Genomic DNA, 15,352 nt, shown 5'->3' on the forward strand with positions numbered 1-15,352 from the left:
TTGGTGGACTTTCAATTACTTTCACGGAGTTTTAGCGATGGCTCGAGCCCACTGTCAAGACGACAACTCCGCCGCAGCACCATTTCCAAATTTCAAATAACACAGATGTCCCTGCATGTAGTTTTGAATAGATAATACATGGACCAGGCGAATGTACATGTTTATAGTGGAGGTTGGATACGTTTGTATTGTCTTTGTTTACAATGTCTAATGCATTGATTAGTGGCTTGGGGAGTCATTATGCCCCTTGTGGCTAAGCATTTTCCTTGCAACCTCATCAAGGGTGTGTTCAATATGCAACGTTTCGATGGTTGAGATGAATGCAGAGTTTGCATATCTTTACTGGTTTGCGAATGCAAAGTGTATTTTAAGCCGCTGTGCTAAAGAAAACTAAACAAATCATCGTACAGTGTTCAGCACCATCCCTGTTCTAAAACATTCACGATTGACTATTGTTATGATATTGACTGGACCAGTTTTCAAACAAGTACGTGCATGTTATGCATGCTGAATACAACTCAGAAAGACGTCAGACATATACACTTGTAAGCGGAACTGTGGCGTTATGGTTTGCACACCGCCATTAAAACTCCAAAAATATGTGGCGTGAATACGTTTGAATTTAGCAGCCAATGTGGGCCTGCTTGCTGAGATGTAGAAACATCAAGAACACGATTATCTAGTTACTATTTCACTTAAAAATGGAAGAGATACGGTGAGTTTATGAGCGCGACTTATTAACATAATTACAATCATCGATGTAGTGTTAGTTTAGTGACAGGATGTGATTTGAGTTCCGTTTCCAACATTCTTTCGTTTGGTGTGTCCATTGCCAGAAGATACCGACCCTACCGTTACGCTTGTTTACACTGAGCTGAACTAGGGTCGGAACTCCGTCATGGTTACATTAATGCCATGTCAGAAACTTGGGCATTTCTGATTTGCTAAACTAGGGGGTTAGAGTCAGATCCTGAGTTTCCCACTTATGAAGTATCAGAATCAACCAGGTCGCAGTTGCAAATGAGAACTTGTTCTCAACTAGCCTACCTGGTTAAATAAAGGTGAAAAAAATGGGAAGGTCTACACACACACACACAACTTCAGTTAATTTTAATCGGAGGTCTCAAGTTTCAGACATGACTTGATTGCGGCATGAGACACTTGGAGCAGGTGCAATATATAGGTCAGAATATGTACTTCACTGCAGGGATGGGATATGCCACTGTACTCCAAATTTTACCTCTGTCCACACAGCTCCATCGAGAAGATTGAAATACTGCTAGTTTTCCTGGGAAACTGACCTTTTCGTCAGTAGCTAGCAGTAGCCACAGCAGCCATTATGGAATGGCACGTTGCATTGAACAACAAAGGTGCTGATACTGCCATTCCAAAATGGCTGCGGTGGCTCTTTTAATCCGACTTCGATACCGAAGTGACTTTTTCGTAGCAGGGTAGGAAAAGGGTTAGAGAAAATGCTCTTCTAACCTGCTATGAAAATCACTTTGTATTGAAGCGGGTGAAACGTGTGTCCTGACAAAAGGGCAGTTTTCTGGGAAAACTAAAAGTATTTCAATCTACTCTATGTATCAGTGTGGATAAAGGTACAATTTGGAGTACAGTGGCATATCCCATCACCACATTTAGGTATGTTTTCCAAACCATATCTCGTAAACCCTATGCCATGGCTGTCTGTCACCAGATCTCAACCCAGTTGAACACATTCTGAAGCGGTGCCTGAAACAGCATTTTCCACCACAATCAAAAAAACACAAACTGGAATTTCTCATGGAATAATGGTGTCGCATCGCTCCAATAGAGTTCCAGACACTTGAAGGGTGGCAGGTAGCCTAGTTGTTAGAACGTTAGGGGAGTAACCGAAAGGTTGCTGGATCGAATCCCCGAGCTGACAAGGTACAAATCTGTCGTTCTGCCCCAGAACAAGGCAGTTAACCCACTGTTCCCCAGTAGGCCGTTATTGTAAATAAGAATTAGTTCTTAACTGACTTGACTAGTTAAATACATTTTAAAAATATAAAATATAATCTATGCCAAGGTGTATTGAAGCTGTTCTGGCTCATGATGACCCAACACCCTATTAAGACACTTATGTTGGTTTACTTTATTTTGGCAGTTACCTATATCTCATCATGGATCTATGAATATGACAAATTATTATGCGTATATCAGCCATTAAATATACATTTGAACCTATGACTATCTTGCACAGTAACTAATATCCACATATATTTCTATTTCAGTCCACTGTTGAGCAATCAGCCGTGGGAGGGCTCAGATCTCCCATCCCCAAACCTGAGACCAAGGCACCAGGAACTGATTCCAACGCCATGTGGCCCGGTCAGTATACATCCCAATTGTTCTCCTTATACACAGAGTAGACATTGTCACATTTATCTGTTCTAGCTGTTGCTTGATTTGGGAACCAGAGTCCTACTCAGTTCAACATTCTTCCTGCACTGTTGTGTCACTCAACTCTGTTAACATGTTTCTCTTATCACATGAATAAGAATGTAGGCTACATGTTCACAGCATAAGAAGAATGTTCCTTTGTCTTACTCTGAAATTTGCACCCGTTTTGATTGAATAGGGCCCTAGGTGTCTGTGTGTAAAGAAAGGTTATATGCTTGGCTTTCTCCCCACAGATAAAGCCTTGGTCAGAGCTGTCATGCTTGGTGAAGCTTTACTTCTGCTTCACCATCACCTCTCTACTGGCACTATTGGCCCTCACACTGACAAACATCTACAGGCAAAGCATGGCAACCTACAGCTATGAGGACGACTTCACTGTATCTCTCATCCAACTGGTTGGAATTTGTAAGTGGCATGTCTTACATTAGTGGCAATAGCAACAGATTGTTAACTAATGATGTAATCAACAGAGTGCCAACTCCTTACTGTGTCCAGACATGAACACATTATGAAATAATCAGAGAAAAGAAATGTAATCCCTAATTCTGATCACTCCATGTCAGCATTGTTCTATGGTTAAATCCTGATTATGCCGCCTACACCAATACTGTATCACACACAGGCTTCTTTATGTTTCTCCAGTGTTCTGCATATACTACATCACCAGGGGAATCCTGCAGGAGAACAGGCAGGAGTTGATAGTGTTTGTCCTCAGTGTGTTGGTGGTCATGATGCGCTCTGTGGTCAACTTCATGGTGCTCCCTCTCCAGGATAGAAAGGACCTGCTTCTGGTACGCTGCATGTGGACCGACAAAATTAAACCAACTCCTATGTCTAATCCAGGGTCATATTCAGTACGGTATACCGTAGCAAAGTGTTTTGCAACAGAAAACAACAATCTGTGTTCTCATTGGACAAGTTCAGGTACTACCTCCCCGTTTCAAAACATATTCTCCCTACGGAACACGGCTCAATTGTGACCAGACGTGATTGTGCATGTGCTTATGTCACAGGTGCTGTTTGAGTAGCTGAGGTAGTGAATCAGTGTGTGTGCTTGTGTGGTAGGTGCGGTTTGTGTGCATCCTGTGTGTGGGCGTGGTCCATGTCCTGTGCGCCACTCTGCTCATCCAAAGGCCCAACATGATGGCCTTCCGGGTGGGTGGAGCTCTGGAGAGCATCCAGGAGCAGTACTTCCTGATCAACCTGTGCTTCTCCATGGTCACCTTTGACCTACAGGCCCAGGTACCGCCACATTCCACATGTGTCATAATACATGTCTGACACACGACAACCATTTTCTTCCGACAGATGGCGTCATTCTAACACGTTGTGTTGCCTTGACATTGAGCATCTTTGGTGCAGATACGTATGATTGCCTTCAGGGTATTTTTTTGCATTTATAAGGATCCCTATTATTCCTGGGGTCCAAACAAATGAAGGCTAAAATATAACAGTACATATAACATAATTACACCAGTACATATCCACAATGCATTTCTAATATCACCATACAAGCGTGTGTGTAGAGTGAGTGTGTGTGTCTTGTCACAGTCCAAGGTGTAGTTTTATGGTTTTTAAACCAGATTTTACTGCTTGCATGTTAATTGATGTGGAATAGAGTTCCATTTAGTCATGGCTCTGTGTAGTACTGTGCATTTCCCAGATTCTGTTCTGGACTTGGGGACTGTGAAGAGACAGACCTCTGGTGGCATGTCTTGTGGGGTATGCATGGGTGTCTGAGCTGTGTGCTAGTAGTTTAAACAGACAGCTCGCTGCTTTCAACATGTAAATACCTCTCACAAAGACAAGTAGTGATGCAGTCACTCTCCTCTACTTCGGGCCATGAGAGATTAACATGCATGTCATTGAAGTTAGCTCTCTGTACATTTAAGGGCCGGCCATGCTGCTTTGTGCTGGGCCAACTGTAATTTGCCTTTGTCCCTCTTTGTGGTGCTTGACGATATGACTGGGCAGTAATCCAGGTGCAACAACTCGAGCCTGTAAGACTTGTTTTGTTGATAGCAATGTCAAGAAAGCAGAGCAGTTCTTTCTCCCCATCTTAGCTACCATTACATCAGTATGTTTTGACCATGACAGTTTACAATCCAGGGTTACACCAAGCAGTTTAGTCTGCTCAACTTGCTCAATTTCCACATTCTTCATTATGCAATTTAGTTTAGGTTTTAGTGAATGATTTGTCCTGGATATATTGCTTCTAATTTTAGAAATATTTAGGACTAGCTTATGTCACCCATTCTACAACCGACTGCAGGTCTTTGTTAAGTGATGCAGTGATTTTACTTGCTGTGGAAGCTGACGTGCATAACGTTGAGTCATCAGCATACATAGACACACAGGCTTTACTCAGTGCCAGGTCAGTAGGAAAGATTGAAAAAAGTAAAGGGCCTAAACAGCTACCCTGGAGAATGCCCGACTCTACATTGCTTGTTGGAGAGGGTTCCGTTAAAAAACACCCTCTGTTTTCTGTTAGACAGAACTCTCGATCACAATATAGCAGGGGATGTAAAGTCATAACAAAAAAGTTTTTCCAACAGCAGATTATGATCGATAATGTCAAAAGCTGCACTGAAGTCTAACAAAACAGCTCCAACAATCTTATCAATTTCTTTCAGCCAATCATCAGTCATTTGTGTAAATGCTGTACATGTTGAGTGCCCTTCCCTATAAGCATACTGAAAATCAGTTAATTAGTTTACTGTGAAATAGCATTGTATCTGGTCAAACAATGTTTTCCGACAGTTTACTAAGGGATCGCAACCGGTTGATTGGTCAGCTGTAAGCTGTAAGTGTGAGCCAGTAAAGGGTGCCTTGCTGTTCTTGGGTAGCGGAATGACTTTTGCTTCCGTCCAGGTCTGAGGGCTCACACTTTCCTGTAGGCTTAGATTGAAGAGGTGGCAATATAGTCCGCTATCATCCTCTATCATTTTCCATCCAAGTTGTCAGACCCAATAGCTTGTCATTGTTGATTGACAAGTTTTTTTTTTCTCCTCGCCCTCACTAACTTTACGGAATTCAAAATTATAATGGTTGTCTTTCATAATTTGGTCAGTTATGCATTGATGTGTTGGTTCAGAATTTGTTGTTTGCATGTCATGCCTACGTTTGCTAATCTTACAAATGAAAAAAATAATTAAAGTAGTTGACAATATCAGTGGGTTTTGTTATGAATGAGCCATTTTATTCAGTGAATGATGCAGCAGAGTATGCCTTTTTGTCCTAAATTTTATTTAAGGTGCTCTAAAGGTGGTCCTTTTTATCAGGGCCATTCATACATCAGGGTCTTTGGGATGGAGCTGTACTAGATTTATAGTTGGAATAATCTGTGGCTGGTTTTTCTGTTTCTCAGCTGTGCCTTTGCATACTGATTATGACGTCAGGTACAACCATGTCCTTCACGAACAGCATCATCCTGGGCTTTGGAGTGGTCTGGGCCTGCCTTACTGCAGCCATGGGGGCTATCGCAGTGAGTAACAAGTATCAAGAGAATAAAATATGTCATTTAATAATTAGTGTGCACTGCACAAGTGCATAAACAGTATAACATAAATCACAGTGAAATACTACACCCATAAAGTATGTGAACTCAATTGAGTGAAGGATGGTGGAAATCATTTTTAGATTGTAAGCACCTATGAAGTGCATACATCATGTAAAACCGGTTTATCTGTCCTTTGTTCCAGGTTTTAAAAGAAGCCAAGCAGCTGGTTTGGGTCTTTGTCCTTCTTAATGTGCCGGAGGTGGCCTACTTCGTGTACCTGATGTACAGGGTGAGCTGTGAAAGCCAGTGGTTGAACTGATCTCAAATCAGATCTTTAGGGAAAGTATGGTGAATGGTTGCTCTGAGATGGACTTCGTGGTCTTCTGATTTCAGATCAGTGTACACTGGGGGCAGGATAAGACGTATACACTGGAGGCCGCTGCTGTGACTGGAGCGGGGATCTCAGTGCTGATCAAAGGCGTGCTTTTCTGGTCTCTCTTCCGATTGGCGCGCAGCTTCGGCCAGGGCCTGAGGGAGAGGAGTGAGTAGATTACTGCCTGTATTTTTTCCTTCACCTGTTCCACTGTATGTTTACCAGGAGTCAATATACTCAGGCTAGACTAGAACAAGGCTCATAGACGACACAAACATTCCCCCAAAAAATTGACACATTGAAGGAGCATTTGTATTAACACATTTTTGTTATGGGCACAGTAAATCAGTCATTCCAAGAACTTCTGAATGAAATCATGAAACAGACCTTCAACTACAGTTGAAGTTGAAGTTTACATACACCTTTGCCAAATACATTTAAACTCAGTTTTTCACAATTCCTGACATTTAATCCTAGTAAAAATTCCCTGTCTTAGGTCAGTTAGGATCGCCACTTTATTTTGAGAATGTGAAATGTCAGAATAATAGTAGAGAATGATTTCTTTCATCACATTCTCACCCCGCCACACTGGCAACACTTTTTAACGGGCGTTGCACTAATAATTGGGCTGACTAGGGAAACATTCCCGCTGTTCTGTTCTTAGTGCCAGTCTGCACGTTCAAACTAAAACATTGTAACTAATAATAGCATCTTTATGCTTTCATTAATAAAATTATAAAAATACTCTTTCAAAATGCCGACGTTTATTTAGTTATGGATCCATAACGAATTACTATGGGAATAAATATCAGAAATATCCTCCATTCCTCTATATGTAATTATTGGCGGAGAGTCACGTCATACTGTAGGCCTACCGTAGGCGACATGAGTCTCCACTAGTGTTGAGTAATGTGCTGTTAAAAGTTGTGTAGGTCTTATTTAAAGAGTGTATTGAAGTTAGAAGCAAAAGGATTTGAAGCAATAGCCTACAACTATTTTAGCACAGTTTTGTGCTGCTCTGAGACAAGCATGGGGACTGGTCTTAATAAATCAATGAGACTTTTATTTTCACTGAATTTCCATTTGGGTATTGGTTAGACTAGAATTAGAAAATGAGGGTGTAGAAATGTTATGCTATTAGTGTAACCTTTATTTGAACTAGGCAAGTCAGTTAAAATGGCCCCACACGTACCTCTAGGGGTACCCTCCCCCACTGCTCAACTGACACAGTGGCGCACAGAATGCAAAAATATTCTTCGAAATATTTAACCTCCACACATTAACAAGTCCAATAGCTCAAATGAAAGATAAACACCTTGTTCATCTAGTCACCAAGTCAGATTTCTAAAATGTTTTACGGCGAAAACATAGCACATATTTATGTCAAACCACCACCAAAGATAGGCTAATTTACATAGCCATTTTGTAGAACAATAGATGCAATCACAAAAGCAGGATTAAAAGAAAAATAATTCACTAACCTTTTGAAAATCTTCATCAGATGATAGGAATAGGACATGTTATACAGTACATTTATGTTTTTTTCAATAATATGCAAATTATATCCATAAATCACGGTTTACATTGAAGGTCATGGTCAAAAAATGCTACAACAATGCCCGGAGAAATTATGATAACTCTGCCAGATAACAGAAATACACATCATAAACGTTGACTAAATATACATGTTCTACATATAGTTAGAAAGATACACTTCTTCTTAATAAAACAGCCGTGTTACATTTATTTTTAACGTTACAGAATTCGTTCACTTGTCAATAATATGAGACGGCGCTCATAGATTAGCAATATGGCTTCGCTATTTCGGAGTCCACAGAAACACATAATAACCACATAAATATTCCCTTACCTTAGCCGTTGTTCGATCAGAAGTCGTGGAAGAAGTCATACTTACCAAAACCAGCGTTTGCCTTTCAAATGTGTGTCTTTGGGTTATCAAACGAGACTAATTTCGGCTGAAAAGCACTCAAAAATCAATGGGTTGCGCATCGAAACTTCAAAATTACATATTATATGTCGACTAAACTGGTCAAACTAAGTTCAGATTCGAGCTAAAACATGTTTTAATCATATATAAAAGATATAAGCTCGAAAGGAGAAGCCTACGTCGTTCGGTGGATCTTGGAACAAAGAGAGAGAAATTGCAGACGCGCGCACGTATTATTGCGTGACCGGAGGGTTTCGCCCCGCCAAAGGGTGAGGGAGCGCGCAATCTTCACAATGACGCGCCCCATTGAAAGAGGACATCGCGCTGAAGAGATAGAAACTGTTTCCAGATCTGTAGCTGGTTGGGAAGGGTGGGGGCGATGACGTCAAAGTTGGGCCAACTTTTCTGATGACAGAAAGAGTTTGGAAGAATGGATGCCCTGTGAGTTCTGCTTTACATAGAGACATAATTTGAATGGTTTTAGAAGCTTTAGAGTGTTTTCTATTCAATAATATTTATTATATGCATATATTAGCAATTTTTTACAGATTTTTTGTCAGTTTACTATGGGCACGCATTTCTCCAACGGGGGCAGTATTCTGCCATAGCCTTAACAGGTTATTAAGAACAAATTATTATTTACAAGGACAGCCTACTCCTTCCTCCCCATCGGGGAATTGAACCCTGGTCTCCCACGTGCCCGCAGGACACTGGATTTTAGCTAAATAGCCCAGTACTGTACTCCCGACCGTCACGTTGTACAGCACCATATTTTCCGTTCCATCCCAACGGAAATCCAGGGGGTTTTTCGTTTTCCTTGGAACAGAAACTCCATAATATTAATCAAATTAATCCCAAACTCTTGTAGTAATTGGAACGGTAGAGACAAATTATGTGACATTGTGGTTACAAGATGCTGTGTTTTTATTTACAGTAGTGATGGACAGCTGGTGGCATTTTGAAAACAGGTTTTCAAACACTTGTAGCCTGATTAGCAGGACAATAGACGCTTTTTGCCCAGCTACTGTAGGTGTGAACATCCCCGTACATGCAATGTATTCGATGCTTATGTACTCTGATTGCTACATTTAACTCAAAACAGTACAGTATTTTGTCATCAACATCTTGATGCTTTCATTAATAAAATAATAATTACTCTTTCAAAATTGGTATGTTTATTTAATTATGGATCCATAACGAATTACTGTGGGAATAAATATCTTTGAAATATTGGAACAAAGTTGTCTAATGAAGGTAAACATGGTTGCTTACTGGAAAATACTCTTTCAAACACACGGTCACGTTGTACAGCGCCATTATGGATATTAGCAGGGCTATATTTTGGCCTATATGGGTGGCGCACAATTGTCCCAGTGTTTCTTTCCCTCTAAAAACATATATGTTTTAGACTTAACAAATATTATTTTGGACTTTATTCAGATTTATAATCGCTCTCTTGTTTTTCTGAAAACGTAATAACCTCATATCATTATATATTATCGAGTTGATGACACAGTCATATAGCCGGCACCTACATAAAGCTGAGTGACTCACTCAATCATGGCTTTGTATAAAAATAAATAAGTACCAACATTCTTTCTGATAGTCTTTTAATAAAGAAATGTTTTGATTACCTTACCTGGACTCCATGTACAGTATTATAATAGCCCATTATGGGGCTATTAGCAGGACAATATACTTTTACCAACACCTCTCTGTATTTTGATACTTTGTGGGTGGGGGCTCCCGCAGTGTAAAATGAATTGCTACAGATGCAGGTTCGATACCCGTGCCGGCCGCCACCGGGAGACATCGGCCATCGGCTTTTGGTTTTAATTTAGAATCCTCTATATGTGACTCTCCGCCAATAATTGCGTCATATTTTTCGATATACTGTAGGTGACATGAGTCTCACTAGTGTTAAGTAATGTGCTGTTAAAAGTGGTGTAGGTCTTATTTAAAGAGCATATTGAAGTTAGAAGCAATAGGATTTGAAGCAAAAGCCTACAACTGGTCTTTATAAATCAGAGATTTTTATTTTCTTAATCTCCTTTTGGGTATTGTTAGACTAGAATTAGAAAATTAGGGTGTAGAAATGTTATGCTCTTAGTGTAACCTTTTTATTTAACTAGGCAAGTTAGTTAAGAACAAATTCTTATTTACAAGGACCGCCTACTCCTTCCTCCCCATCGGGGAATTGGACCCCGGTCTCCCGCGTGCCCTGCCCGCACGACACGGGATTCTTTAGCTAAATAGCCCAGGACTATACTCCTGACTGTGACATTGTACAGCGCCATATTTTCCGTTCCATCCTAACAGAAACCCAGAGGCATTTTTGTTTTTCTTGGAATAGAAACACCATAAGATTAAGCAAGTACCAGTCAAAAGTTTGGACACACCTACTCATTCAAGAGTTTCTTTATTTTTACTATTTTCTACATTGTGGAATAATAGTGAAGGCATCACAACTATGAAATAACACATGGAATCAGTTAAGAACAAATTCTTATTTACAAGGACAGCCTACTCCTTCCTCCCCGATCTCCCTCGTGCCCGCATTCCCTAGTACAGCCATTATTGAAGTCTATCAAATGCTTCTCAGAGATAGCACTAGCACTAACTAGCATTAATGGTAACAGTGGTTCACACTTAAATAATGTGCCATAGAATACTGCAACTTTTAAAGGAGGAACCACTGTAAAGCCAATTTATGCTTGCTCCAGTGATGCGATCCGGAGGCTCTGTACAGAGGGCGTGATGCAACTGCAAAGCCCCCGTAGCCTTGCAGAGGCCAAATCGAGCTCACGGAATACCGTACGCTTCCCAAATGTTTTAACAATGCAGAGGACTCCGTATAGCTCCGCATTGACATGATTGGTTGACTGTAGATGGGGGCGGGAGGTCCTGAATAAAACAAACTTCCTTCACAACAGCTCTGCGAAGCATGAATGCAGAGGCTGTATCACCGTAAATGCTGTACAGCCAATGCAGATGTCAGATTGACCATGCAGTGTTAATGAACAAAATAACTATGGAGTTTATGTGCATAGCACAGCCATATGGGCTACCCAGACCAGTAACATAATTAAACTCAAATATGCCATTCTATTATTTCAAAAATACATTTTATTAGTCTTATGTTTCTTAGGAGATGCCTAAAATAAATACATGGGACTGTGTGAATTAGGTTCTAAAAACATTGCCAGATACAGTGGGGCAAAAAAGTATTTAGTCAGCTACTAATTGTGCAAGTTCTCCCACTTAAAAAGATGAGGCCTGTAATTTATCATAGGTACACTTCAACAATGACAGACAAAATGAGAAAGAAAATCCATAAAATCACATTGTAGGATTTTTAATGAATTTATTTGCAAATTATGGTGGAAAATAAGTATTTGGTCAATAACAAAAGTTTCTCAATACTTTGTTATATACCCTTTGTTGGCAATGACAGAGGTCAAACATTTCTGTATGTCTTCACAAGGTTTTCACACACTGTTGCTGGTATTCGGCCCATTCCTCCATGCAGATCTCCTCTAGAGCAGTGATGTTTTGGGGCTGTTGTTGGGCAACACGGACTTTCAACTCCCTCCAAAGATTTTCTATGGGGTTGATATCTGGAGACTGGCTAGGCCACTCCAGGACCTTGAAATGCTTCTTACGAAGCCACTCCTTCGTTGCCCGGGCGGTGTGTTTGGGATCATTGTCATGCTGAAAGACCCAGCCACGTTTCATCTTCAATGCCCTTGCTGATGGAAGGAGGTTTTCACTCAATCTCACAATACATGGCCCCATTCATTATTTCCTTTACACTGATCAGTCGTCCTGGTCCCTTTGCAGAAAAACAGCCCCAAAGCATGATGTTTCCACCCCCATGCTTCACAGTAGGTATGGTGTTTTTTGGATGCAACTCAGCATCTTTGTCCTCCAAACATGACGAGTTGAGTTTTTACCAAAAAGTTATATTTTGGTTTCATCTGACCATATGACATTCTCCCAATCTTCTTCTGGATCATCCAAATGCTCTCTAGCAAACTTAAGACGGGACTGGACATGTACTGGCTTAAGCAGGGGGACACGTCTGGCACTGCAGGATTTTAGTCCCTGGCGGCGTAGTGTGTTACTGATGGTAGGCTTTGTTACTTTGGTCCCAGCTCTCTGCAGGTCATTCACTAGGTCCCCCTGTGTGGTTCTTGTGATCCTTTTGACCCCACGGGGTGAGATCTTGCGTGGAGCCCCGGATCAAGGGAGATTATCAGTGGCCTTGTATGTCTTCCATTTCCTAATAATTGCTCCCACAGTTGATTTCTTCAAACCAAGCTGCTTACCTATTGTAGATTCAGTCTGTGAGAGCCAGAAATCTTGCTTGTTTGTAGGTGACCAAATACTTATTTTCCACCATAATTTGCAAATAAATTCATTAAAAATCCTACAATTGGATTTCTTTTCTCATTTTGTCTGTCATAGTTGAAGTGTACCTATGATAAATTACAGGCCTCTCTCATCTTTTTAAGTGGGAGAACTTGCACAATTGGTGGCTGACTAAATACTTTTTTGCCCCACTGTACATTTTTTTAGAAGGCAACATACTGTATATCTGTCTGTAAAGAGTATAAGACGAGCTAACCCGGGTACTTTAATATCTCTCTCTCTCTCGCTCTCCAGTGTTTTCATCGGACAAGCAGTAAAGTGTCGTCATGAGAAGAAAGTGGCTACGGTTACACAGGATGGATAAGCAACAATTTCTACATTTTGTAACAACTCTCTGGTTCTGACCAATGTTTGAAGTTAGGAACTAGAGGGAAATGCACTCAAATGAGCATTGGACCGGTCTGTTTTTGCTGAAGAATTTCACTGCAAGTGCCTTCGGAAAGTATTCAGACCCCTTTACGTTTCCCACATTTTGTTACAGCCTTATTCTAAAATGGGTTAAATAAAACAATTAAAATCCTCAGCAATCTACACACAATACCCCATAATGAAAAAGCGTTAACAGGTTTTTAGAAATGTTTGCTCATTTATAAAAAATAAACATATTATTTACATATTCAGACCCTTTGCTATAAGACTCTAAATTTAGTTCAGATGCATCCTGTTTCCATTGATCAACCTAGATTGGAGTCCACATGTGGTAAATTTGGATTTGGAAAGGCACATGCATGTCTAGATAAGGTCCCACAGATGACAGTGCATGTCAGAGCAAAAACCAAGCCATGAGGTCGAAAGAATTGTCTGCACAGCTCCGAGACAGGATTGTGTTGAGACACAGATCTGGGGAAGGGTACCAAAAAATGTCTGCAACCTTGAAGGTCCCCAAGAACACACTGGCCGTCATTCTTAAATGGAAGAAGTTGGCTGACCGTCCAAAATGAGCAATCGGGGAGAAGGGCCTTGGTCAGGGAGGTGACCAAGAACCCAATGGTCACTCTGACAGAGCTCTAGAGTTCCTCTGTGGAAATGGGAGAACCTTCCAGAAGGACAACCATCTCTGCAGCACTCTTCCAATCAGGCCTTTATGGTAGAGGGGCCAGACGGAAGCCATTCCTCAGAAAAAGGCATATGACAGCCTGCTTGGAGTTTACTAAAAGGCGCACAAAAACTCTCAGATCATGAAAAACAAGATTCTTGTCTGATGAAATGAATAATTGAACTCTTTGACCTGAATGCCAAACGTCACTTCTGGAAGAAACCTGACACCATCCCGATAGTGAAGCATGGTGGTGGCAGAATCATGCTGTGGGGATGTTTTTCAGTGGCAGGGAGTGGGAGACTAGTCAGGATCAAGGTAAAGATGAACGGAGCAAAGTACAGAGAGATCCTTGATGAAAACCTGCTCCAGAGCACTCAGTACCTCAGAATGGGGTGACGGTTCACCTTCCAACAGGACAACGACCCTAAGCACACAGCCAGGACAATGCAGGAGTGGCTTCGGGACAACTCTCAATGTCCTTGAGTGGCCCAGCCAGAGCCCGGACTTGAACCCGATCTAACATCTCTGGAAAATAGCTGTGCGGCGACGCTCCCTATCCAACCTGACAGAGCTTGAGAAGATCTGCAGAGAAGAATGGGAGAAACTCCCCAAATAGAAGTGTGCCAAGAAGACTCAAGGCTGTAATTGCTGCCAAAGGTGGTTCAACAAAATACTGAGTAAAGAGTCTGAATACTTTATGTAAATGTTACATTTCCATTAAAAAATAAAAAACACAATTTGACCTTTTCCTTCATCATTATAGGGTATTGTGTGTAGATTGAGGTGGGAGACATTTAGTCAAGTTTAGAACAGGGAACAGGGCTGTAATGTAACAAAATGTGGAAAAAGTCGAGGGATCTGCATACTTTCCGAAGGCACTATAAGTTACAAAACACTGTAAACTAATTATTTTATAATAGCTGATGAGCACCACTGATTCATTTGTGAGTCTATGACATGGTTACTTTTATCACATTTTACCTACTTTAGAGGATTCATCTCAGTATGTTGGATAATGCTTACCCTTTAATGTGCCTACAACATTTACAGTGAGATGTTAAGTTCTTTGGAGTCTGGAGAACCAGTTTACAAGGCCAAATGCACAATGTAACTTCTGAAACAGCTACTGTATGTAAATCAATGCAGATATTCTGTACAACAATTATCTTTTTAGGGTCACTTTGCTTTTACCATAATTATGAACGGATTATCACTTTTACCTTATTTAAAGTGTGCTTGTTGTAAACCAAAGACAATGTTCAGTGGCATTTAAATACATCCATTGGAAATTGTGCCCTGTCTATGAAATGGTTTATTTGAGAGGTTTTATACTGCTAACGCTTTAGATTTCTGTTTTGGTGAACAATATTTATAATTTCATATACAGTAGTATATTCCTATGTATTAACTACTTTTGATATGTCCATTGTCTATGCACTACCCAAAATATCTTTGTTTGAAATAGATAAATTATCATTAATCATTGTTGAAAGACTGAACATCTTTATAGGTTTTCGCTGCACTTTATTGATTGGTTGACAACCCATTATCGTGTTTTTGTAAACTGCAGGTTCTCAATAAAATGATGAAATAAGGGTTGCAGTAAACTCCTTAATTATAATTTAGGAAGAGAAG

The 15,352-nt window shown here is 40.6% G+C and overlaps 1 protein-coding gene across 2 annotated transcripts; it reads left to right on the forward strand.

Annotated features, from left to right (window-relative positions):
* Positions 1 to 22: 22 nt before the first annotated feature.
* LOC109908079 (uncharacterized) lies at positions 23 to 15,312 on the forward strand. 2 transcript variants are annotated; one of them, XM_020506520.2, is made up of 9 exons: positions 23 to 715; positions 2,259 to 2,355; positions 2,661 to 2,832; positions 3,070 to 3,218; positions 3,493 to 3,669; positions 5,795 to 5,911; positions 6,129 to 6,215; positions 6,320 to 6,467; positions 12,913 to 15,312. In XM_020506520.2, exons 1-9 carry the CDS (start codon positions 702 to 704, stop codon positions 12,933 to 12,935), a joined length of 984 nt encoding a protein of 327 aa, XP_020362109.1. In that variant the 5' UTR covers positions 23 to 701; the 3' UTR covers positions 12,936 to 15,312. The 2 variants fall into 2 exon arrangements, with proteins under 2 accessions (XP_020362109.1, XP_020362110.1); XM_020506521.2 differs by lacking the exon at positions 3,493 to 3,669 and having other exon boundaries at positions 541 to 715; positions 12,913 to 13,206.
* The last annotated feature ends 40 nt before the right edge of the window (positions 15,313 to 15,352 follow it).

This window comes from Oncorhynchus kisutch, linkage group LG17 (assembly GCF_002021735.2).
Source record: "Oncorhynchus kisutch isolate 150728-3 linkage group LG17, Okis_V2, whole genome shotgun sequence".
In the NCBI taxonomy this organism is placed as follows: domain Eukaryota; kingdom Metazoa; phylum Chordata; class Actinopteri; order Salmoniformes; family Salmonidae; genus Oncorhynchus; species Oncorhynchus kisutch.